This window comes from Scardinius erythrophthalmus, assembly GCF_964197995.2.
Source record: "Scardinius erythrophthalmus genome assembly, chromosome: 5".
NCBI classification, from domain to species: Eukaryota; Metazoa; Chordata; class Actinopteri; order Cypriniformes; family Leuciscidae; genus Scardinius; species Scardinius erythrophthalmus.
In genome coordinates, this window is record NC_138225.1 from 30,073,529 (window position 1) to 30,100,655 (window position 27,127).

At 36.6% G+C, this 27,127-nt stretch overlaps 1 protein-coding gene across 5 annotated transcripts; it reads right to left on the reverse strand.

Annotated features, from left to right (window-relative positions):
* Positions 1 to 1,140: 1,140 nt before the first annotated feature.
* Positions 1,141 to 27,127, reverse strand: LOC308691722 (disabled homolog 2). 5 transcript variants are annotated; one of them, XM_081367243.1, is made up of 15 exons: positions 26,686 to 26,981; positions 18,140 to 18,348; positions 12,175 to 12,323; positions 10,577 to 10,675; positions 10,336 to 10,467; positions 10,030 to 10,113; positions 9,439 to 9,462; positions 9,322 to 9,354; positions 8,819 to 8,881; positions 6,237 to 6,848; positions 5,277 to 5,424; positions 3,817 to 4,317; positions 2,935 to 3,014; positions 2,748 to 2,850; positions 1,141 to 2,636 (listed from the first exon to the last, which is right to left on the reverse strand). In XM_081367243.1, the coding sequence occupies exons 2-14, from the start codon at positions 18,219 to 18,221 to the stop codon at positions 2,782 to 2,784; spliced, it is 2,076 nt and encodes a 691-aa protein (XP_081223369.1). In that variant the 5' UTR covers positions 18,222 to 18,348; positions 26,686 to 26,981; the 3' UTR covers positions 1,141 to 2,636; positions 2,748 to 2,781. The 5 variants fall into 5 exon arrangements, with proteins under 5 accessions (XP_081223369.1, XP_081223368.1, XP_081223370.1 ...); XM_081367242.1 differs by having other exon boundaries at positions 1,141 to 2,850; positions 26,690 to 27,127; XM_081367244.1 differs by having other exon boundaries at positions 1,141 to 2,850; positions 3,817 to 4,314.

The window sequence follows — 27,127 nt, forward strand, 5'->3', positions numbered from 1 at the left end:
ATATTAGAACCTCTTTGTCGGAATCCGTTCCCCCACTCCCATTATGAGAGATGTTGATGTAGTGACTTAAAACAAGGCTTATTCTATTTTTCTCCATCTCATTAGACGTCCATAGAGGAGGAGCTGGACATCATTTGACTGCAGTAAGTACCACTTGATTTTTCCGCCTACCCATTTTCACTGGTATGGGGGGCGCTACTATGCATCTTCTAGTACAGAATCTCTGGATCAAAATATGAATAAGAAGCAGAAACGAGTTATAGCAGATTGCTTATGCAAATGTAAACAACGTGATCATCAAACATTAAACAGCATATAAGTTCAAAACTGCTTAGTTTTACCAAATGAAATGTCGAACCCATGAAAGGGGAAATGACTGTGAAGCTTTGAGGGTGTTGATGGACTCATTCTACTCCATGTATGCTTTGATCATCATTCTGAATCTGTATTCAAGTGTTGATAAAAAAAAAAAAAGGATGCATGAAGCTATAATAAAATGTTTATTTTTTTTTTCAAAGGAGTTAAAGTACAGTTAAAGGTATATTTCAAGTATAAAAAATAATTCCTAAATAGGAACATAGTATAGCCTACTTTAAGTGCAAAACTAATATATAAACAGTAAACTATAAGTACTGTATGATGTTATGTTCACTTAAAGAAAACCTACAAGTATACTTGCAGTATAAAACTACTACTTTAAGTGTACTTTCATAAACTAAAAAATGGACTGCAATTATTAAAATAATAAACAAGTATACTTTTAAGTTCACTTGTAGTAAGTACAGATGCAGTACAAATGAGAAACGTAGTTGTAAATTAGTTGTGCACTTAAAGTTTACTAATGTTAAACTTATAGTACACTTAAATATATACTTATTCTAAAAAGTGGGCCAATTTAGTCCAAAGCAATATATACTACTAGAACATTGATATACTTACTACAGTGAGTATACTTAAAAATATACTTGATTATACTCATATAAATATATTAAATACACTTTACTTACTTTAAGTATACTTCATAAAATGAACTTGAAGAATAATATTTTTTTTGTAAGGGGATCCCATTCATAGAATATATAAACCATTAGATTCTCCCAATTTTAATATATGAAATATATGAGACATGTGAGACTCAAATCAGTCAGTCATCACTTTAATGTGAAGTAGACCAAACTCTTTCAGACTTGAATACAAACTTTGCAAAAGATAAATAGGACAATTCTGAATCTATTCTCACTAACTAAAATTCCAGTTTATTGCAGCGAGACTACATTTTTTAAACACCTTAGTTCTATAACATCCAAGGTAGAGATGGCATAGTGCATAACAGAGCAGATATTTATATATGTACACATAGATACTTCACATAGTTCATTCTGACAAGGCTTCAACATCCAGTATAGTAAATGCATTCCTTTTTTTTTTTTTATCATTAATCCACTGAGATGAATGCATATCCGTTACACTGTTAAGCCTTGCAATTTCATATGTTTGCCCACTTAATTTGTCTGGTGGAAAACGATTATATCCTCATCTATCAAAAAGGAAAACATTAAAAATAAAGAGCAGTGTACTAAAACGTCATCAATCAGACAGACACATCAATATACTTATATCAAGTATTACCTGAAACATTCTGGATGATCATGTTTCACGCAAAACAATGTGCTTAATAAGTATCGCCTAAAATTCATACAGGCAACATCCTCCAACACTATGGATATAGATATTATTTTTGAAGGTGTTTATAGTTGCAGTACCATTGACAACATGCCAGTGGTCACAATTAAAGATTACTCATTCAATACAATGTCAAATCAAAACAAAAACAGAGAACTTTTAACCTCACAACAGTACATACTGTATATATTAGTCAATGCAGCAAGCTCACAACCTCACAAATAACACCACTGGATACAGTTCATGAAAAAAAAAAAGAAAATAGCGTCTCGCAAGGGATTCAGTTCAAATACAGGTTGATTAGAGTCAGTTGCTCTCTTATAATGAACAGGTCAGTACAGTATGTATCATGTGATTAGTACAGATCAGATCATCAGATGTTGATTGCACAGTTATCATATCAAAGCATCCCTACAGATATTATATACATTGTCTCTATGCTGTCCATCATATTGGTTTGTATTTGGACATGTAATATAATCCAGGATTGGATTTTTAAAAAATCTGGAATCTTATTCAGTTTGTATGCCAGTTAATAAAAACATCTGTCAAAATTAGTGACCAATCATGTCCTATAAAGCATTTGATAAATGTGGAAAAGTAAACATATAAAGTCAAAATAATACTGCAACAGACATCAATGCCTTGTTTACTGGTGCAAAAATGACAAAATTGCTTTTGAGTGCTTTTAGTACACAAAACAAAACCACTCTCACCATGTTGTTTAGAGACAAACTGCACTGAAAATCATGTTTTAACAGGATACCAGCACTATGATGATGGTTTATTTTCAGCCTGCCCACGACCACCATGCAGATCCAATTCTGGTTTATGAAAGGAGGAGGGTTGCACACACTCAATTTGGCTGTCAGACATTGGCTGTGACATCAGAGCTAAGAGACCTGCTCTTGAACAGGATGCACTTTAGTGGGAAAGCTACATAAAATGGTGCTCTGTAAAAAAACAGTTGCCAAAACCAAAAACATTATGAAGCTGTAAGAAGCATCTGGAATGGAATTGTTTTTGCATAATTTCTTGTTCAATGATTTTTGTTTGATCCATACTTGGACCCTATGGAGTCATCAAGGTGGCCGGCTATCATGCAAATGGGTTTCCAAATGGGTCTCTGAAAGGATCTAAGCCCACTGCCTTTATGGGAGGAGCACTCTGTAAAGGTAAAGAAGAAAAGAAATGTAAATATTCTTGTTTGTTGAATGATAAAAAATTTCATAAGGATGCACATATACGTACAGTTGCAGGTACAGACGAGCCAAACAGATCTTTTCCAAAGGAGTTGTCGAATGGGTTCTGACCTCCAATCTTCAATGGCTCTGCAGTGACAAAAATTATTTGTCATGTCAAGATGTTTCCAATTCAACTTTTTTTCAGCTGAAACCCTTTGACTAAAAATATTTACTTGAAGTAAAATTTAAAATTTAATCTTTTAATAATTTAACAACGCATTTGCATGTTGTGGTTGTTGGCAAATAGTCACATGACATGAGTAAACAAATAAAATATTATTTTTTTGTGTTTTTTTTATTTTTTAGTAAAGGTACTTATTTACAGTATATCTATTTACATCTTTTTAATTGTCATAGTGTCACAGTTCACATCATGTTCACACTGTTTTTTTAGGAACTCAATAAATTTTCTATATAATAATAATAATTATATTGTTTTCACATTATTATTTTTAACTGTAATTATAAAAAAATAAAGTCATAAATGTATTACTATTGTAATAATGCAGTTGCACTGAAAAAATAAAAAAATTGTATTTGATAATTAGAATAATAATTGTATTTTACACTACAAGTTATAGTACTAATATTTATTTTCTCAATTTTTCACTTTCAAACATTAAATCTTCAAGCTTTTATTTTGTTGGAAAACTGCAACAGGTTTTAGTTGACAACAGGTTTATAAACGCTCCCGTTGCAAATCTGGTGTAATGCTAGAAATGTATGTCCACAAAAATTTTGAAAATTATGCGAATGTGTAATAAAGTGATCCTGTCATACCCAAATGCACGTTATAAGCGACTCAAACTCACAGCAGATGCAGTGATGGTGTTAATGAATCGTTAAAACAGGTGAGATTTTAATTACAAATACAGCAATATCTGCTTACCTTTCCTTGCTGGCACGTTTGGTGGCTTAGCTATCTGAAAATCCTTAAACATCTCCTTGACATCTCTCTTCTCCTTTTCTCCTAGAGGATCCAGGTCAACAAAAGCATTACTGTCCACCTTTGGAGCTTCTTTGGTGGCTACTGCCCGAGGTGGAACCAGTGGAGGGGGACTGGAGCTCTGTGGTCCATTGGCCACAAGGCTGGGTGGAAATATGCTGGTCTGAAAGGGGTTCCCCAGGGTTGTATGATGGGTCCAGGATCCATTGGATCCATTGGAGACTGAGGGGTTGGTCCATGATGGAAGCTGTTGGGTTGCGGTCGAGGTTCCAAAACCTCCAGGAGTAGTTCCCCAGGCAGGCCCAGGAGAAGTGGAGAAAATGGGTACTTGAGTGAAGGGCGGAGAGGCACTGGTGGTGCTGGGGAAGATGGACGAGAGGGGCTGATTCCACGGAGCCGCTCCAGGAGTGGAAACTGCAGGTGGAGCTTGTAGAGACAACCCTTCTTTAGAGAAGATATAGAGTTGATAAAAAGACTCTACTTGGACACAAAGAGCTATTTTTAACATCTAAATTTGTAATTACTGTGGTAAACAGAATAGTAAACACCATATCAGCCGCCCCTTTTGTGAATATTATTCTACAGTACAATATCCCTCAAATGTTTGAAAGAATTTAATACCTTTAAGGATGCATTAAATTGTGCCAGTAAATATATTTATAATGTTACTAAAGATTTTTATTTCAAATAAATGCTGTTCTTTTGAACTTCAAAATAATCAAAGAATCCTGAAAAAAGTGTTATGGTTTCCACAAAAATACTAAGCATTATAACTGTTTTCAACATTGATAATAAGAAGAAAGTATCATGTGACACTGAAGAATGGAGTAATGGCTGCTGAAAATTCAGCTTTGTCATCACATAAATTACATTTTAAAATATAATGCTATAGAAAACAGTTATTTTAAATTGTGATAATATTTTAAAATTACTGTTTTTATTTTTTTTTTACTTTTTCAAAACATCAAAAACATTCTTACCAACCCAAACTTTTGAAAGGAAGTGAGATGAAATGTAATCCATTAAGCTCTATATTTATAATATACTGTATAAAGGTAACATCACAAAAGTTTTGAGATTGGAACTGCACTACCCACAGGACAGCCGTTCCATTGTTTGCTTGACACTAATTAACCTTAAACTTTCTTTTCTTTGCCAAGTGACCTGCACTGCATTCAAGATACACATTTTATCAGTTCCTGTATACCCTGGGAATCAAACCCATGACCTTCGGCGTTGCTAGCGTTCGTCCATGCTCTACTGTTTGAGCTACAGGAATATATAAGTAAAAGAACACTTATTCTAAACTTTCATTTGAATAAGAATCACTGACATTTTGAAAAAGTATTTTATTGGAAACTCACAAATGTCAAGTTATTTATTTACTGTCTCGAGTGTCTTACCAAGAACTGTGAGTGCGTCAGTGGAGGAAGGGCTCCTGCTGAACAAACTGACAGAGTTGAGTGGGCAGTTCTCGGGTTGAGGAGGTGGTGATTCTGATTGATTTGGTGAAACAAATAGATCCATCTCAAGTTTTTCATTTGAAGGGGACTATAGAAGAGAATAAAAAATTATCATAAAACAGAGTCCAACCAGGTTAAATAAAAACAAACAAAAAACAGAACAGAACAGGCTAAAACAAGCTTAATAAATTGTAATTATATACACACTACCGTTAAAAAATGTGGGGTCTGTACAATTTTTATTTGTATGTTTCTTTTTAAAGAAATTAATACTTTTATTCAGCAAGAACACATTACATTGATCAAAAGTGACAGTAAAGACATTTATAATGTTACACAGATTTATATTTAAATAAATGCTGTTCTTACACCTTTCTATTCCTCAAATAATTCTAGGGAAAAATAAATGTTGTGTTATTATAAATGTTGAAAAAGTTGTGCTGCTTGATAAGAAATGTTTCTTGAGCAGCAAATCAGCATATTAGATTGATTTCTGAAGGATCATGTGTCACTGAAGACTGGAGTAATGATGCTGAATATTCAGGAATAAATGACATTTTAAAATATATGAAAATAGAAAACAGTTATTTTAAATTGTAATAATATTTTACTGTATATATTTTTTTTACTGTATTTTGATCAAATAAATGCAGCCTTGATGAACATAAGAGACTCTTTTTCAAATATATATATATATATATATATATTCATAATGTGATGAGAAAGACATTAACAAATCAATCCTTACCTTACAAGTACAAGTCACTGAAGCATTAAAAATTGAGGTAAACAACATTACCAGATCATGAAGTGGTGTTAGATATAAATTAGTAGATATAAAAAGTAGAATGTGAAAGAGGCCATCTAATTATCAAAATACAGTCATTAATGTAACCTTACCTTTACACTCCTCCTGCCCCTCCCGGCTTTCATATTGAGTGGTGGAGGGCTTATAATAACCGAATCCTTGGTTTGATTGACAGGTAGCTCTCCCATGCCTCCATTCTCATGCTTCACTCCATTCTGCACTGGCTGCATCTTCTCCGAATCTACGATAAACGGATTAGGGGTCACTTTCCCATGTCCGTTCTGCTCTTGAACTGGGACAGTATTCTGAGTCCAGCTAGTGGCTTCTGCAGCTCTGCCATCTAAAGGCCAGTGGCCATTACTGAGAGCCTGGATGACTGTCCTGTTGGAGAGTTGGTCGAACTGGTGCCCCAAGTAGTCTGAGTCACCATTCTTAGGGCCACCATTGAACAAGTTATTAGTGCTGTGGTTTTCTGTGGCAGGGTAGTCCCTGATTGATTGGTCGTCGCTTGAAAATGGGTCATCACTGAACGGGTCATGGATAGGGGCGGGGAAGAAGTTGAGCTGAGAAGAGAAGGGGTTCTCAGGCGAGAGGCTGGACGGGGCTCTGGGGATAGAAGATGAGGTGAAGGGGTTTCCTTTAACACAGTTCTGATTGCTGTCTATCTCAGTGGACAGATCCATCAACAGGATGTTCTCAGACTCCTGAAGGAAGATTTGGAGGATTGGGAGAGAAACAGAAAGAGAAGAATAAATAAATAATAAGCTGATGTCAATAATACATGAATGCTTATTTAAGTGGTGTATAGATGAAGTCATGCATGAAGTACAATAAACTTGTTCCATGTAAATGCTGTGTAGTCTAATCAATCAGAAATGCAAGCATGTGCGTTCATGACATAAGTGCAGGGCTGCCAACCATCTCGTATAAAACAGGATTGTTCTGTCTTTAAGGGAAGTGTCTTGTACCAACACCGTTAAGAACAATATTTTTTTTGCATGTGAATCAATTTTACACAATCGTTCAAAGGTTTGGGTTTGGCAAGATTTGAAGAGGAAAAAAGTCACAACAAGGCTGCATTTATTTAATCAAAATACAGTAAAAACAGTAATATTGCGAAATATTATTAAAATAACAGATTTCCACAGATTTTTCAGCAGCCATTACTCCAGTCTTCTACTCCAGATCTTTCAGAAATCACTCTAATATGCTGATTTGATGCTCAAGAAACATTTCTGATTATGTTGAAAACAGTTGTGCAGATTAATATTTAGTATATTAAGTATTTGAATAGAAAGTTCAAAACAACAGAATTTATCTTAAATAGAAATCTTTTGTGACATTATAAATGTATTTAATGTCAGTTTTGTTCAATTCAATGTGTCCTTGCTAAGTAAAAATCTTACTGACCCCAAACTTTGTATATACAAGTGCCAATGTTAAAACTACATTTTGTATGTGTATACATTTATTTATTTTATTATTTCATCTATTAGTTAAATATGTAGGGTTCTTCTAATGGCCTTACTGTTGGGGGAGTATGTGTGTGTTGACCTGTTCTGTTGCTTGTTCTTCTCTTTATCAGACAGCTCATCTGTTTTGTAACTGTTGTAATACCTTTTATATGTCTGCAGATAATGCAATAGAAACTACAGAGCAGAATAGAAAACAAATTGCAAACCATGAAAGTGAAACACAGTGAGTTATAAATTGAGAGCCCTGATATTAGAAACTGCTACACAGACACTACATTTGACAGTGGGGGAAGAATGAGGAAGAAGAGAGGGCAGCTACTACTAGCTAATTATGGCGACATCTTAGGACAATCGATTTCTTCCTGTCAATTTCTTGTGCATTTCATTGGTGCATTGGTGTCCCTTATACTCTACTAAAGTTGGCAACCCTACTTAAGTGTTTTCCCCAATATACCATGCTTTTGACAACAAAACACTGGTTGAATAATGGATGGCTAAAAATGGATGAATAAACTTCACAGTATTTGCACACATTACCTGAACTTGTTCTCTCACAGTCAATGCAATGTTTAGTTAGAAGAACAGAACAAACTCTGCATCAACACCACTTGTAAAAAGTCAACCATGAAAGTAAACAGCAAGCAGAAGATGACTGGATAAGGGAAGATTCATTCTTTTTGTGTAAACTCATGTATTTTACATGTAACATATTTAACCATTTCAAAGGCCTTAGAATTCATCATACTGAGAAAAAACTGCCTCATATAGTTGTGAAGTTATTCTATAGAGTAGTGTCTTCAAACAACTGAGCCTTGTTGAGTTTTTAGTGCTTGTTACTTTTGTTGGCCTGAGCCCAAGCCTTTTACTCCCCATGACAGCATTTTCTTCATTTGAGGTCAATCAAGCACCAGAGACTAAACAAGGACTATAGCAGGATACGAGACTTGTCTAAACGCCACTAGTCTCTTTCAAACGGCGTAATGTCTCATTTGGATAATGTTGCTTTGGTCTGGTAAATGAGCTGGTGTATAATAGAATTCCATGGAAATAGCATTCATAATGGTAGTCTATCTTTCTTGTGTTAATAGAGTGTCACCGTCAATACAAACCGAAATTGGAGTGAAAACGTCTCGCATTCAGTCTGAATGTGTATATTTATACATTAATATGCATGACTCATTCTTGCCCAACAGTCTTACCGAGGGAGAGTTTAAGTCAGGTGGGGTCGACATGTCTCCAAACAAGTCCAGCTGTTCAACGCCCTGCAACAGAGTTGAAAAAAAAAGTTGACACCAAACAGAGTCAGAGTAACCAAAACACCAAAGAGAAAAGCCATTCATTCTGAGGGCAGATGAATGGGAGGAAATGAGCATTGAAGAATGAGGAGAATTGTGTTTTTTTCCAAAGACTGTGAGTGAAAGGAGTGGTGGGAGAATGTCCTGAGCTGCTATGTGATGCATCTCAGTTATTTCCTGTCTGCTAACTTAATTAGCTTTCACCCCCTAAGGAGACTAGTTTAGGTGCAGTGTGCAAATGGTGAACAACAACATGAAGACAACCCAGCAGGAGGCTTTAGGAACTGGGCCAGAGAGGCACAACTCTACTGGCATCTGGGAGCCTTCAGGTTGGAGGCCACTAACAAAACTCTTTCACTGTTGTGGAACAATATCAGGACCATTTGGTGAATGTAAATCATACTCACTTTTCTGTCATTGTGTGAGCCTTCACTGCCATTCTGTTGAGGTAAGATTGACAGAAGTTAGAAGCAAAATATATAGTATGATAAAACATTTAATGTATTTAATGTCTCAATACTTACCTCTATGACTTTATTATTTTCATCCTGAAGTGAAAACAAGATCTGATTAGAAATAAAAATGTACCTAATTTGACAAAAAGAGCTATATCTATACACAAGAGTGATTTAGTTTGTGGTGATATACATACACTGCCATTCAAAAGTTTGGGGTTGGTGATTTTTTTTTAATGTTTTTGAAAGAAGTCTCTTCTGCTCACCAAGGTTGCATTTATTTGAACAAAAAATAATTAATAATAATAATAATAATTAAAATGCCATTAATTCCTGTGATGTCAAAGCTGAATTTTCATCAGTCATTACTCCAGTCTTCAGTGTTACATGATCCCTCAGAAAGTTCAAAAGAACAGCATTTATTTGAATAAGTAGTGTTTTGTAACATTATAAATGTTTTACTGTGACTTGTGATCAAGTTAAAGCATCCTTGCTGAATTAAAAAGTATTCATTTCTTTAAAACCCAACCCAAACTTTGAATGGTACAGTAATTTCTTGCATTTACAAGTGCAATTACACTTGAAGTATGAGTATAAAAGTTTCTCACTGGCTCATACACAGTTAGATACATCTAAAAATATTTTTGAGGGGTCTCGCACCTTCTTTGAACCCTCAACTTCTTTTTTCTTCATATTGAAGATTAACTGGAAAAGATCCTTCAGGTCAATGACAAGAGGCTCTGCCTGAGTGGAAACACAAACAATGTGTTAAAAGGCATTTTTCCTGCAGGTTTATGAGTGAATGTTTGTGAGCAGAGGGGAATGTGTTTTTGTGGGAATGCATTCAGAAAAACGCACTACTGGGAAATGAGTAACAGAGAAAGAGAGAACAAGTTTGTCTGTGTGTGCCTAAGGCATGAGTGTGTGAAGAAGGAAAGAGCTTTGCTCCATAAAATCTCACTGGACCTGCTGTGCAGTTTTAATGGCAAAGAACTGGTGCTGGCCCTCCGCACCGCACACGTAGCCAAACGCTCTGCTGTCAGTGACATCCCGTGCGATGAAGGAGATCTTATTTACTGCATGCTCCAGTATTTTTGCCTGAAGAAATCACAACAATGAATACTGTATATTGGGTATCAAATGGTATATCTGTTGAAGAGTTTATTCTTAGTCAGTATAAATAAAAGAATGAGTGAGAGAGACGGACCCCTGTTTTCTCATCAGTAACAGTAATTCCTGCGAGGGAGATGTTCACCCAGACTCTCTGCTTGTGTTTGCCCGCAGAGCGAGCTGCCACTGCCTTGCCCTGTGATCGCAGAGAGAAAAGACAAATACATGTTTGCTGAGAATAAAAAACAAATCATTTTGACTTCTTGCATGTAGTCAGTGTCCTGCTAAATAAATGTCTGTTAAACCATTTGGACTTCTTTGGACTAAATAAATTGTGTAGGAAACAGGGATATTTCTGTCTCTTAAAATATCATAAATATTGAATCAGAAAAAAACTAAAAACAGCCAATATAATTACTTCACGCCAGTAATATTTATGTCAAAAATACTGGAAAACATTGTGTTGACTCAATTATTCTCTTTCTTGCGGAGATGTCTCTCCTCAAATCTAACAATCTAAGGGTATATTTCATTGACACAGTTTGCTCTCTGGAGATATTAAGGCTTTAAACCTAGCTAACAAAAATATGTTCTAAAACATTTTGCTACGGTAACTTTTAAGTTACAAAAACGTTAACTCTGAGTGTTCTCTGAACGCTTAAAACCCCCAGTTTGTTTGAAAAAAAAAAAAAAAATAATAATTTTGCAATTATGCAAACGTAATGGGGACGTTACTTTTGAATGTTTTCTAATCATTCTGAAACAATTAGCAACAGTAAAAAAAATTTAGACAAACATCAAACTAAAATTAAAAGAATTTCAGAACAATATTCATTTAATTACAATACTAAAATTCAATGAACCATATATAGCAATATATTTTTTTGTGCATTAACATTTTAAAGACCAAATAACTGTGAACACACGTTATATTAACTTTACTGGAATAATGTTTGTTCATAACTTTGAGATGACATTGCCAGAACTTTAGCCACAGTTCTGAGAATGTTCCTTGTTATCTGGGAAACAACATGCATTGTGAAAAGTCAATACAAAAAAAAATCCATCTTGTCCTATGTTTCTGCCATTAGTTTCGGCTACTAGAAGTCACTTAAAGGGATACTTCACCGATTAGCATTAAGCTTTGTATCAGTAGAAACTCGGTAGTGTTTTCGAATGACCGTGCTTCCCTCCCTCATGTCCCCCTGAGACGAGAGATTTCTGTGTGTCTGGAAAAAACCCTCAGATGACGCAAAAATCGTAATTTTGCGTCAATGGAGGCTTTTTTGGCCAGAGGCTAGAGACTACAGCCAGGAGTAGGAGCTAGTTCCGCATGTTTTCAACCCCATCGTGGGATCTCACGATAAAACGGCGTTTTTTCAGTTTCGAGTCAACTAGTAGCCTAGTTGTATCATTTCATCTGATACCGCCCTCTGTAACCGGTACGCATGGCTTGGGAGTGGCCTCGTAGGGCAGTGAAGCAAGTGCATTCTGGGAGATGTTGTCTTGCATCCACATGAGCCCAAAATATATTTTCTGGCTTTTCTCAGTCTAGAAGGCACCAACTTCTAAAATAATTTCACATTTCTACTACATAAATGACCCAATTTAAATACACATTCATCTTTCCAGCGGTGAAATATCCCTTTAAGATATACTGTACTAAAAAACAAACATGCTTGACCTTTCACTGACCTTCAGTTTTATCATGGAGTCTTGGCTCATTTTATCTCCTCTTGCTTCAGGGACATCATCTACACCGATCAACTTGGCTTTGTAGCGAACTCCATTACCTTTGAACCTGGCAAGGAGGAACTCATCTGTTTTCTCTGGGCTCGCTGCAGCTGAAAAAAGCAGATAAAAAGAGAGATTTGAATCTAAAACATAAAATGAAATATTGTGAGATTTAAAAGTATTTAAAAGCAAAAGAGAAATAATTTAATGCTTTATTATTAAACAGATTTGTAAAATAGATCGACTGCTATGACGCAGATTGCCATGAACATATACACTGCTGCAATTACCTCAAACGCTTATGGGGAGATTGAGACAACATATAAAAAAGACTTAGTTTTTATGGCTTTAGGCCAGTAATTACCAACCAGAGATTTAAAATAAAAATTGATATAAAAATATTAGGGCTGTTAATAAAGTAAATAATCATAATTATGTTTTTTTCAGTCGAGTTTTAGGAAATGAAAATATATGTGCATATATTTTAATATGTACAAATATAGACTTCCAAATTTTGGGCACAGTTTAGTAAATTAATACTTTTATTCAGAAAAGATGCATTAAATTGATCAAAAGTGTTACAAAAAAATGATATCATATAAAGTTCTTTTGAACTTCATCAAACAATTCTGAGAAAATGCCTTTTGAAAAGAGCTGAAAAAGCAAGTTCTTCACTCATACATGAAACCACTAATTAAGTGTCCTTTCTGTAGTATAGGATGAGCCCCTGTCATTTAACCTTTTTAAAATACTGCTCCATATAATTAACTGATTACAGTTTACAGCAGGCAAATGCGGCTCATCACAAATGCAGCTGTCATTCAAAACAAAAGCATTCTAAAATGGGAATGAATAGTGCAGTGAAGAATCATTTACGAAATCCTTTATTCTTAGAGGAATGAGAAACGATTCAGAGACATAATTACGGCTGTCACTGGGATTGATGCCATTCGGAAGGAACTGATGGTACCAGCTGTCTGAGATACAGAGTTATCTCTAGTTGAATTTCAGCTCTGAAACTCAGTCTGAATTCTACTCAATCACTGGAAATGTCAGCAAGTTACCCAAGCGTATTTCAAAATTTAGGCGATTACTCAATGGCACAAAAAGATCTGAAGAAGGCTTAATAAAATGAATACAAAGTGCTTCAGATTATCCACCAGAGAGAGAGAGAGAGAACGAACGATCAAGTATCTTTTAATAAACAGTATTCATATAACATTACACATAGGAACACAACGTTAACACAAGACAAAGCATTGAGGAGATCTAAGGGCTTTAAAACATAAGGAGGCTAATCAACAGAACTATAGACAGGTGCATAACATAATGGAAACAAACCAGGATCAGGAACACAGGCAAACAGGAACAGAACAGAACCAAAACAAAACTAAACATGTATCTTCTCTCTTGGAAGGCAAGTCCTCGCGCTCTAAAGTTTAACAGAGGAGGGAGGGTGGCTCTGGAGGAGGACGAGGAGTCTGAGACAGGCGACAGCCAGCAGATGGTTACATCACGGTGGAGATGACGGCGGTAAAAGCCAGGAAAGAGTCAGAGATCCGACCACCAGTGGTGGAGCCAGGAGAGTTGGAGATCCAGGCGGAGTCAAGGACACACAGAGACTGGGCGACACCGTAGGTCCTTGAGCCGTGGTGACTAGTGGCAAAAGTGAATCCAGAGTGCTGGATGACTGAGTCGGAGCCAGTTGGACTGAGAGCCAGAGGGATGAGGGAGCCCGGTGGAGCCATAAGGACCAAAGTCACAGGTGAAGCCGAGGGGGCGAGGAGCCAAGGTGGAGCTGACTGTTCAACCAAGGCAGAGCTGAGGGATCCATTTGCCAAGACGGATCTGGAGACTGGAACACCCGAGGCAGATCCGTGCAGCAGAGTGGAGTAAACAGAGGAAGAGCCAAGGAACTGAAGGGAACCAGTCGAGATGGGGTCGAAGGACTGGCTATCTTTGGTAGAGGAGGTGGGAGAAGGATGCTGGGTGGGATCGTTGGAAACACAGGAGACTTGGAGCTGGGCGGGACCAGCGGAGATGCAGGAGGCCTCAAGTATGGGTGAGGCTCCAATCCATCCTCTCGTACTCCACAAGCACACCAACTGGGATGGGCAATGTTGCCGGCTCAGGCACCTGGACAGACTTTCCGTTGGGCTTGGGCTCTGGGGCAATGATTGGCTCAGGCGTCCACTCTGGCATCGCGGCAGGCTCAGACTCTGTGTCTGCGGTGGATCCTGACTGGACTCTGGCTCCTCCTCAACAGGGCAGGCGGTAAATGCCGATCCGTTGTTCACCAGCACCCACTCTACAAACGCGGAAAATAAACAGAGCAAGCGGTCCGGATAGTAGGTGAGGCATACCAGATCTAAAAAGTCCCTTGTGTGGTCCTAAAGTGAGCGATCTCCCTGCTCCAGCAACAGGAGACACACAGCAGGTAAGTCCATAGTTGTATTTCACCAGGAAAAAAAAGCTATTCTAGGTATTGCGTTCTGCAATGTTCGTGTGTGTAGATAATCCACCAGAGAGAGAGAGAGATAGAGAGAGAGAGAGAGAGAGAGAGAGAGAGAGAGAGAGAGAGAGAGAGCGTGAACGATCAAGTTACTTTTAATAAACAGGAACCATATAACACAACACAAAGGAACACAACGTTAACACAAGCCAAAGAGGAGAACTAAGGGCTTAAATACAAGAGGCTAATCAACAAAACTTAAGACAGGTGTGTAATGTAATCAGAAACCACGGAAACAAACAAGGATTGAGAACACAGGCAAAAAGGAACAGAACAGAACCAAACAAAAACACAATGAAACTAAACATATATGACAATATGCTGATCATTGTGTTTTATTGGTTCCTCCCAGAGCATTTTTTATATATATGTTTAGCCATGTTTTAGTCTTAAAACTGTGTTGTTTTGGATATGTGCCACATTATTTGCTAGTTTGAGAGTTCATATATGTCCTCCTCCTCCCTTGGAAACAACCAATCTCTTCTCTATGAGTTCTGCATTGGGTCTTCTGTGGTATCTCACTATCCTTCTTCTTTCTTCTTGACTTTTGGCCATTTATTTTGTCTGCCTGCCCTGTGTCTCACTTCAAAACCAGAGCTCAGCTGACTATGTGGCGATGTCCCCTTTTGGCCAGTGGAGCTGCTGAGATGGCAGAGGCGGAGAAAGAGAGAGTGAATCAGACGCAGAGAAACAAAAAGAGACTGAGAGAGAACAGTCTGGCCGAGGCCCAGACCTCATGCCTTCTGTGGCCAAGCTGAGGGACAACATTGACATTCATCCCATGCAGGGTTTCAGCTCTATAACCCCCTCCCAACGTGAACATATAATACCCATAAATATGAGTGCTTGGTTTAGTTACTGTTTTCATTAAATGGCATGTGTAGACCTTTTTGTTCTGTCTGTTTTTTTTTAATTGGCTAAAATAAACAGAATATTCACAGACTGAGTTAGCCTATTTTTAAAGTAAGATCTACAGGTCTGGCTGATATTTGATATTTAAAAAAAAAATGTATCTATGGATAAATGTATAAATTATAAATGTATAATGTATAAATTAGCAATCTAACATTTATATTACTGTGCCGCATCTAACTCTCACACAAAGTTATTTAGGTTATTTAAGTTTAAGTGGGCTGATTGGAGAAGTCCTGCATACGTCACCAGAGAGAAGTCTGTCGTTTCACTGCAAGATGAATTATGACATTTTGCTTAAACATTATGAGTAAAAAAATAAAACATTGTTTTAAAAAAGTAAAACAATGAAACATGCACGGATGAATCGTTCAAAATAAAATAGAAAATAGGGTGAATTTTAATTTCATGCTGACTTTATATGTAATCTTTATCACATTTTAAAATATTTCCATTTTTATTTATCATACTGTACATTATAATGTTGTGATGCCTAAATTCACTTGTAGCATGTAAAAGTTTTAACCATTTTATTTTTTATTTATTTAGATAAGATGTAAATAAAATGTTAATATTGGCCATAACACAAAATCAATTATCGCCTTACCACTATCGGACATAATTTTAATACAGGTGCATCCATAGTTGTAAGTTTAAGCACCAACACAGTAATTTATAGGCTTACCTATAACTATTAAGATCTTAATCAAGATGACAAGTGATTTTTGTTGGTCTGGAAGTAAAAACTCATGAGTGGGGTATGTGGAGAAAAATATTCCCTATTGCTCACAAATGAGCCTGATCATTAAGGTAAGCCAAAAACACAATTATCTATAAAAAAAGTTAAAGAAATGAAAGAAAAATGGGGCTATACATGACCTGCAATAACAATGTGGCTGAAAGATCAAATGTGATGTTGCACCAATATATTTTTGTTTCTATGTCCAACACATGACTATGAAACCTCCTTCAACCCCAGATGCACCTCATTGCCCAAATCACTGCTGGCTATTCCGCGCGAGACTGTGGGAATCATCTAGCTTGTTTTCATGCCTGTGGAAAAGGCTCATAAATACACATGTTGGAGAGTGTCTTGCCGTCGCAGCTGGAAGGTATTGTGGAAACAGCAACAGAACTGTAATGGAATCCATCACTAGTGTGCTCTGTTGGTATGAATGAGCTAGGCAAGACAAACAATACCACTGTGCACCAGGTTCCAGCTTAGAAAAATAAATCCAGAGAAATATTGGGTCAAAGAGGCCCCTGGAGCTCTGGACGGAGGATTTTAGGTTTCTGCAGGTGGCTGTTCGCCAACTTTGCACTGTGCTACACGACATGTCAAGGAACTTGATGAACTCAAACTGTCCTCTTGAGAAGAAACAGTGCCTTATTTTTTACCATTTACATTAGATGTAATCACTGAGTCATATACATGACAACACAACCCCCCCCCCAAAAAAAAAGATTCAGACCAGGTTTAAATGGAGAATGTCTGATCTAATATCTAAAATTTGCTGAAAGTGTGCTAATAGTACAATACATATAGAAAACAGGTTGCTTGCATATTGTATTACCAGCTTTTGAAACTTTTACAGTGCAATTAGGTTGCAAACAAACACAATGTATCTCTATAGACAGAAGAAAAGTAGGGGAGAAAAGAAGTAAAAAAATCTAAATGTATTACAATATTAAAAAGCCAGAAGGTTTAAAGTAATATCCTACGAAACTAATAAAAGCCCACCCATGCTCAACATTCCACAACACAGATTAATGACTGAAACATTCCAAGGAAAGCACACATTTACTGATAAAGTGATGAATTTAGGTTAAGACATAACTATTAAATCATTTTTGTCTGATTCCAACTGTACAGTCCGAGAACAATATGGCAAACCCTTTGGATTCCAGACTGAAGCATAAATCACAAAATGGTTTTCTTAACCAGCGCATAACTTCATGTAAATTCTGAGATCAAATCTCTAAACAAACTGCCTTTTCATCTGGGGAGGTGGCAAGTACAATAGATGTATTTAAGTTTCAAAACTCTTATGCGGGTTTAGTTTTACCTCAGAATAGGTTCATTACATGTTTGTAATGGATCAAGCTTGGTTTTTGTAGGTGCGCTGGAGACGTGGACGCTAGGAGCAACTCACACTCACATTACACACAGCTAAAAACTCACAGCAAATCTCAGTGGGATACTCACTATACCACTAATGATGTGCTAGTAGACACAAGTAGGTCAGCAAAGACGTCTACTCAATTTTTGTACTTTCTTTAAACAAGTCATTGCATTTTCTCTCATAATAGAGGCTTTTACTGAGAAACCCCCAATTAAGTAAAAAGTAAAATGATTGCAGCCTGTCAAACAATCATTGCCAAAGCTGTGATTGAAAAAAGGGGTCTAAAAGTATTTAAACCACTTGAATCACCCAAGGTCTGGCCTGTATACTAAAAAAAAAAACAAGATATTGACGTGTGAAAAGTGTCACTGTCACATACCCTTCTTCTTTTCTTTTTTGGAGGGTGTCTTAAAAGGTGCCTGCTCGACGGGGGGTGTGCTGGTTTCCACTTCTGCAGACATGTTTGAAGGCCAGCCTTGTTCAAAACAAATGTGAAGACAGGATCAGTTGAAGCCCTCTTGCTCTCCTCTCTGCAGTGTGTGCACCACAGCTTGACTCAGCAGTGGACCATGATCAACAGTGCCTGCACTGGATAGGAAGGAGACAGAGAGAGAAAGCAAAACAGGAAACAGATTTAGTAGAGGTTTACAAATGTACATATCAAAGGAAAATAAAGTCATTGGAGCATTATTTAGCAGATTTTTGTGTAGGCAACAGGGCTCCAGACAATAATACACTATATTAGTGCTATCAAATCGATTAATCGTATCTAACATAAAAGTTTGTGTTTATATAATATATGTAACTGTGTGTGTGTGTGCGTGTGTGTGTGTGTGTGTGTGTGTGTGTGTGTGTGTGTGTATATATATATATATATATGAAGAGTTCAGATGCAAAAGCCTCTAAGTGCCATCTGAAATTTTCTTCTAGAATGATCATTTTTATCAAGCTGAATTTAAATTCAGTAATTTCACTTAAATGACAATTAATAGGTAATCTTCATTGCCATTTAAGTGAAATTACTGAATTTAAATATACAAGCTTGATAAAAATGATCATTCTAGAAGAAAATTTCAGATGGCACTTAGAGGCTTTTGCATCTGAACTCTTCATATATATACTGTGTGTATATATATATATACATATATATATATATATATATATATATATATATATATATATATATATATATATATATATATATATATATATATACATATTGGTATATTTATAAACAAACGTTTATGTTGGATGCAATTAATTGTGATTCATCGATCGATATGACAGCATATGAAGCATTTAGGAGCAAATTACTTTTTAGTTCACTGTTTTGTAATAATTTTTCTGCTTGTCCGCAGAAAAAAAGCTGTTTTGTGTATTATGTTTCCAAAATGTCACTCCAACAAAGTTTAACTTAAAGTCAATTCAACCTTACATTTGGACCACATATATTAAACATTAATAAAAAAAATCAATACTTTTTGTAAAATATTTCTTTGTAAAATATAAACCTTTTTGGCTGACTTATTAAAAAACATTGGTACACGCTCTAACTATATGATATCTGATGAAACCGCATACGGACACACATATTAGTCACAGTCCGGAGCGCTGAGACAAGCATTAGCATGTCAGATGTTGGTGAACACTGTTTAGCGCAAGGTGATCACTTACCTTTTGTAATAATGTGCTAACCAGTTTTATCTCAGTGGACTGAAGTCCACAAGGAATACAAAGTGGCTGTGCTTCAACAGAAGCTGAATAAACATCCTGAACTCTGGAGCATTTTTCTGTGGTGACATTGTTCAGCCATAAATACTCGCCACTCGCTGCCTTTAACAACCCACGTGACATTCATGTTTTGAGTTAATACAGATAACTGGTTCAGACTTATCTGAGATGATAGGTCACTGAGACATTTTTGCTTTCTCGAACATGTCCTTTCTTGGCATATCTATTATAGGACCACAGTACCCTTAGCTTCTATCTCCCGCTGTCTCTGCATTGCAATTATACCGCCCTGCACCCAAAGACAGGAAGTCACAGCTTCCCTTCCATCTGGGATCTATTCATTCTCCACCTTCTTCATACCACAGACAGGCTATTTTTGTACATTTGTTTTCAATAAAAAAAAAAATCAAAGTCACTCTTACATGAAAATATTTACCCTCATCAACTCACCGACTCGAGCTGCCTAAAAATACATACACTTTCCGTGAAATAGCCTTCCTGTTGAACATTCAATACAATGTTGCAATTATGTTACGTAATTGCAAAACAACTTAGAAGGTTATTATAATTAACTAAAAACAAAAGAAAACCTATTAAAAACATGTTTGCTAATTAAAAAAAAATTAAAAATAAATATAAATATTAGATTGAATATTAAATGAAAATGAGAAATGTTGCTTTGGTAAATAACTGAAATGAGATTAAGTTGAAGCACTAAAATTACTAACTGGAATTAAAACGAAGTAAAACTAAAACTGAAATAAAAAATTATGTAAATAATACAAAGAAATTGTATTCAAATTCATGAATCAAAGACCAAGTAAATTCACAGGTTTTGAAATACGCTATATTATTTTTCCTGTAGTCAAAGTTGTTATCTAGTCCAACTCAAAATGGTATGCTTTTGTGTCTCACCAGACATAAATAGTTCTTAACCCATAATCAGCTTCACCTCTCACACTGGCGACCCACATGTGACCCCAGACTTCTGCTGGTCATCTATAGCTAGTGAGCAGATTCTATTATAAGAGCAAAGAGTACCAGCTGCTCTTCCCTGAATGACAGCTGTTGGCAACTCACGGTAGACAGAGCAACCTTGGCACAAAGGTCCTTTATAGACATGTGACTTCCCTTCCAGGCAAAAAGGAAGGATGGAACCAAAGGAAGAATGTGTCATGCCGGTGAGGTATTAAGATGTTCTAGTCAGGAGTAAAGTCTTGGTATCTATCTAGCTGACAAGCTTATCATATTAAGTCTACACCAAGAGACGAAAGAAAACATATTATGTGTGTACATCTACCACACTGTCAGCGAAGCACATCTAAATTATATTTTAGATACCAGACTGTGTGAATAGCTCACATACACATTTACTGTATGTCCATAGACGTTTATGTAGTTTCAAAGATTCTAAATGCCACTATCTTATACCATTATCATTTTACGAGCACTTTATTCCTGGAAGGATTTCTAAACCATTCAATAATGAATTCATTAAGGTGTTCAAAGGTGAACAGTTACAGAAACTTTTGAGATTCTGACATGGTGTATCCTACAAAAGAACACGCAAGGGTTCATTGTAGTAAACACAGTTATGACTCTTAAATCTGGCTGGATGCACTGCGTTTAAAGCGGCTGTGGTGTGACTATAAATGCACACTGCAGATTCCATTTAAGTAGCAAGTGGCTACATTGCGGTAAGAGCAAACAGCTTACAGTTTGGCCAGGTAACTTCGCTAACATTCAAAGTTTGGGGTCAGTAAGATGCTTTTAAAAGAAGTCATCAAGGCTGCATTTAGATGATCAAAAACACTGTAAAAGCAGTAATATTGTGGAAAACGTTTACAATTTAAAATAACTGTTTCCAATTTGAATATATTTGAACATGTATTCAATTCCTGTAATGATAAAGCTGAATTTCCAGCATCATTACTCCAGTCTTCAGTGTCACATGATCCTTCAGAAATCATTCTAATATGCGGATTTGCTGCTCAAGAAACATTTCTTATTATTGTAATTAATGTTGAAAATATGATACTTTTTTGATTATTTATTTGAAAAAGAAATCTTATATGTAAAAAGACTTTCCAGTCACTTTTGATCAATTTTATGCATTCTTGCTAAATAAAAGTATTAATTCCTTATAAAAAAGGGCCCCAAACCATCGAACAGTGTATATAATATGTTTATTCAAGGTATAATTCTCTCATATGAGTATGTATTTGTAGCCATAATATTTAATACAAAATCATTGGAAAGTACAACGTCTTATTGCTTTAATAAACCGCACAACGTGAAAAGCTTTAAAAAGTAAAAGTTGCAGCACATTTTTGGAACCTGTCCAAGGTACAGAAATACAGGAAGCATGAGTGAAAAAAATGTAAACATTTGCAGGAGTTAGTTGTTCAAAATAACATCCCACAGACCTCACACTAGTGGGGTGTTTAGCTAATGCTAGAAAGAGGACTGCATAAGCAAAACCTCCTAATGTGACACATCTGAAAAACAAATGTGACAAATTCAATCACAAAAACACATTATCCATAATCACTCCATAAACTGTGGTGTAAATTCTTAAACATTTTTTTTTTTTTTGCAATGACTATGGCATAGCTTCATCTAAACAGACAATTAATGCTCTTCTGCTGGCCAATAAAACTCAGTGAACTGTATATTCTGACCAACCATATGGTCACCTTTTGACGTATAAGTTGCTGTTATTTGTGCATATATGGGGTATTGCACCTTTAAAATGTTTGTCACACTCTTACTCGCATGACTTTAGTGCTTCCCGGTCAAAGCGCATGGAAAACATCAATATTTGCACTTTCTTGCTGGCCTGAGAAGCCCTCTCAGTCTCCATTTTCTCCTGTCTGGCATCTCAGCGGGTCTTCAGTACTTGGTTCAGCAGCCAGAGAGGACTAAGAGCGGGTATATAAACACCATCTTTCCTCTTCCCTATTCCTGGCCCCAAGGCTGTCACTTAACATAAGCTATGGAGTATGTGTAAATATCCACATGAAAAAAAAAAGAAAAGAAAAGAAAGCCAAGAAGACACATCCTCCCCAGCTCAATGCCAAGAATCTGAGGTAAACACACTGGACAGACAAAATCTCCAGGGGTGTGTTGTCAGATGTCAACAGGACACTGGATAACTAGAAGGAACACATAGGGGAACCAGGAACAAAGACCTGATTGTACTCGTGCCGCATGCAGGACCGAACGATGCATTTAATGGCCAGAACACCTCTGCGTTTAAGACTCTTTCTGAGGATAATGAACTGCCTGAGGATGGGGATCAGAGCAGAAGCCGGCCATAGAAAAGGAGGCTAAGGTGATAATGATATTGATTCATGTAACATTTTGCAATTCAAATGCAACATGTGGCTAGCCAATTATTGTATGACCCTTATGGCTTTGGATTGTGATGGTTCCTATGGCAACCGATGACAAGTATGGGCATCTCTTTTCATAGTGCTGCACTCACAGGCTAGCTTTGCACAGCAAACACACAATCCATCATCCAAGACACATAATCAAACAAAATGAGGTCAAGGAACACAGTACGCAGCCTCAGAAGAAGAAATTACAACTCACTTTTCAAAAAGAAGAAACTATTACATCAAAAAGTCAAAGCAAGTTGACCAAAATGACAGTAAAGACAAGTTATTTCTATTTAAAATAAATGCTGTTCTTTTGAATTTTCCATTCATCAAAGAATCCTGAAAAAATATGTATCACTTCAAGAAAGATACTAAGATAAATGTTTCTAGAGCACCGCATCATCATATTAGAATGATTTCTGAAGGATCATGTGACACTGACTGAAGACTGGAGTAATGATACTGAAAATTCAGATTTAACATCTGAATCCTTCCTTTTAACAGAAGGACACCAAACCCACTGTTAAAGTGTTAGGCCTATCCAATGATATTTAGGTAAAACAATCTTACCTAACAGGAAATTATTATATAATTAATCATCTCAGCATGAGGTCCCATGATAAGTAGAGTTTTTTATATAAGTAAAAACATTTCAGAAGCACAGTAAACCATAATTTTAGCTCTCTGCTTGTGTGGTCGTTCATGTGTTCTGGAACAAAAGAGGCATTAAAATGTCTGGTGTACAAACACTGCCTAACCCATAACACTATAACACCATAACTGGGTTCATCTAGTGACACAACAAACTTTTTATAGAACACTAAGCAAATGTAAATCCAGTTTTCACACAGTAATTGTAGGAGGCCATTATGTACTGTAAGCTGTTCGATCTAGCCTTTGCTGAAATTATGTTTAAGGGAATGAAATGAGGACAAACAGTGCAGTAAGCCACAAGATTGCTCAAGACCTACTAAATGAATAGACTAAATAACTGTGTTTTATACACAAACCTTGGACACAATACTCTTAATGAGGATTAAATGATGTCATTTGTGAAACTATACTGTAAATAGTGGTTTCTAGAAAAGCCAAAATGAAGCGCTTCAGTAAAGGCTAAATGTCTTAATGGTTCTAATGACTTAATGATTTCCAAAGTTTCTGTCCTGAACAAGATGGGCAAGCAAGAGAGTTTGTCCTGTCATGGGTCAAAGCCCGGACAGTGTCAGTATAAATATTGTATTAATGTTGACTCATTTGCGTTCCATGCAGAAATTTGCACCAGATTTATCAGACTCTGATTAAAAAGGTATGTGGATTTGAAAGTCCTATCCAGGAAAGATGTGTTCCATAGAAGAAAGTCATGCTGGTTTGGAACAACATCGGGGTGAGTAAATGATAACAGAATTTCCGATTTCAGGAGAACTATCCCTTTAAGTGTGTGGAGGTCAAGTGTTATCCTAGCAGATAATGTTGAAAAGCAAAGGCTTCCACGTGTGGCCCTAAAGCACATTTTCTTTCTTTACTGGTATAAAGGAAAAATTCCAAAGTCATTCCTTTTTTAGGAGGGGGGAAAGTGCAGTACAAACAAACACTTGGGGCAAAGGTCACTTACCTCAGCATGTGGCCAACACAGTGAAATACCATTCTACACATAAAAGAGCAGCCATGACTTCTCTACTGTCCTATATACGTCTACAATGAAATACAATAACAGTCCCTTTTGTCTAATAAAAAGTCACAGAGGCAAGAGAAGACAGCAGAGTTGGTGGAGAAGAGTCTCATAAAGGTCCAAAGTGATGGAGAGTTGCCTTTGTTTCTCTCTTTTTTGGACTACATTCTCCACTGAAATATGTTGGTCTTTTTATGAAGAGAGAGGGAGGAGGAAAGGTGCTGGACAGCATTTGAAGAGTTCAGAATGAGAGACAGAAGAGAAACTACGCTGAGTGCCAACATCTGGTTCCAATAAAACAGCACACATTGTACCAACAGGAGAAAGAAGAATGTCTTGACGTGAGTCATACCCAGCATCATTTTTAAATGGTAATTCACATTTTAAAACAGTTAAACACAGTGTTGGCTCCTTGTCCGTGGTAAAGTAATTTACACATTCTTAAGTAAAAACACATTTGCTGTTTTCAATATGATTGAAAGCATCTGTCCATGTCCAATGTGAGGAACAAAGACATTTTCTTTCAATGTTTCAAATAGGTTTTTATTTTTTACTACATGAAAGTGAGCTCACTAAAAAAGGGTTACATTTTCCCTCGACGTTTCCAGCTTTTAAGAGGAAGAGGAACATATTTACTGTGGTATTTCCTCCTCCAAAAGTACTAGGGGGGATGGTGAAGCAAAAGGGGATGAAAATGGCATACAGGGAATAGAAAGTAACTGGTGAACGTGATTTCGGTACAACATTTTCCTTTGTTGATCCTGGAACATTTCAATCTACCAATCAGATTGAGAGACAAGTTTACAGTTTATGTCCAGCTTAGGCTTACAACCAGGGTTAGGTGCTTCTACATCAGTGTTATTCACATATTATTCCACTCTGATTTTAGGGATAAGTTATGGCTTGGTTTAGGTTTAAGGGCAGGGACAGGGTTAGGACTACGTTTTTGGACAAGAATGTTGTTCCAGGATAAAGAAAATATGCTGATCCAGGAACATGTCTTACTTGGCAAAATCACAATGACCGAGTACAGTTAAAGTTATACTGAAAATGAGCCTGTCCTCTTATAACTCTTACTGTAATGCCACTCACGCTTCAAGGCTTAAGCTTTTCCAAGTCCCTGCCATTTAGATCAACCAGGACATAATGACATGCATTCCCTTTAACTGAGATCATAGCTGCAACCAAACGTAAAGAGTCACCAAAGCTTGTGCCGCTCAAAACAGCACAGCAATCCAACATCTTGTTTGTAACAACTAATAAGCACTATTTAAGGTCATATGAGGCCCTTATTAAAATCAGGCCTGCGATTCTGATGGGAAGTCTAAAAAGTGAAGTTTCAGAAATACAAAATCTTAGAAATGTCTTTGAACTTTAAGACAATGAGCTCTGAGTAGTCCTAGGTGTCTTCAAACTTGTATGCAATCCTTAGAAAATACTGATTATGCTGTTGCATGTATCACTTTATGTCATTTTAGATCTTGGTAAGGTACACCTGACAAATGCCATTGAGTGTGGTGTCAATATGAAGCTGAATGCTAACGGATGTGGTCACTGTTGGTGAATGCAAACATTTGTGAATTTAGGTCAAACCAGCAGCCAACATCAATGTCATATCAACCTATTTTTTTTTTTTTTTTTTTTTTTTTTTTAAGGGAATCATTTAAAATCAACAGGTTCAATTGGCAAACAGAAAAAGATCTGGGATAGATTTGATAAGGACATTATAATGAGATATACATTTCACATTTCTGTAAGACATGTAAATGTTTGATTATTCATGATGTATCGACGACTCAACGGTAAAATAAACATTAGAATGCGTTAGAATGTCACATTAGTCTGTGCAAAAGCAGTAGCACGCGTTACAGTGATAATGTTTTCAGTGTTTAGTGGGAATTCTTTAAATATAGCCCATAAGACGGCATTGCTAAATACAGTATGAGGATTTTAGACAGTAACAAAGCTCATGCTGCAGTGAATGGAAACAGATCATATTAATATAAATAAATATTTAAAATAAAACCCCGGCTTATTTTTCTCTCCCGTTTACTCGTTAAAGCATCGAAAGCTGGCAAAAATCGCCAGGTTTTCTTACACATTAGGCTACTAATTCATTTAAGGACAACGTTATATGCTCACCTACGTTAAGACATTGAGCGGATCCTGGAGCTCGCATACTCCGAACCAGCAGAGAAAACGCGGCTTGACAACAGAGACGACGCGTGTCCGGTACTGCGGTATATTCCCGGGATGTGGCTCTGAGATGGTGACGGTGAAGGTCTTATTCCCGGGATGTTGGCAGCTCTGAGGAATGCGCTCTGATGTTGCTGCAGATTCAGTAACTCCCCCTCAAAAGGAAATTTAACCCTCTGAAGACCAGACGGCGGTTCTCCTCAAATTCACTGCGTCTACAGCATCACACAACACATGATCCTGTAATCCAAATGTTTCGAATGCGCTCTCGCTGGCTGTTTTTATTGTGGGCACTGATTTCTTGCATTTCGCTAGCCTGTGCACCTTTTTTTTACCCTGAATGACATAAGTAGTGACAATCATACTTTCAGTAGGACATTACAACACG

Bases quoted from the DNA above. Each gene is read 5' to 3' on its own strand.
- LOC308691722 (XM_081367242.1), bottom strand. From the start codon at position 18,221: ATGTCTGCAGAAGTGGAAACCAGCACACCCCCCGTCGAGCAGGCACCT. The intron at 8,882-9,321 runs GTGAGTATGATT...ACTCTGTTGCAG, and splicing joins GCTCACACAATGACAGAAAA to GGCGTTGAACAGCTGGACTT. The intron at 6,849-8,818 runs GTAAGACTGTTG...ATCTTCCTTCAG, and splicing joins CTGACTTAAACTCTCCCTCG to GAGTCTGAGAACATCCTGTT.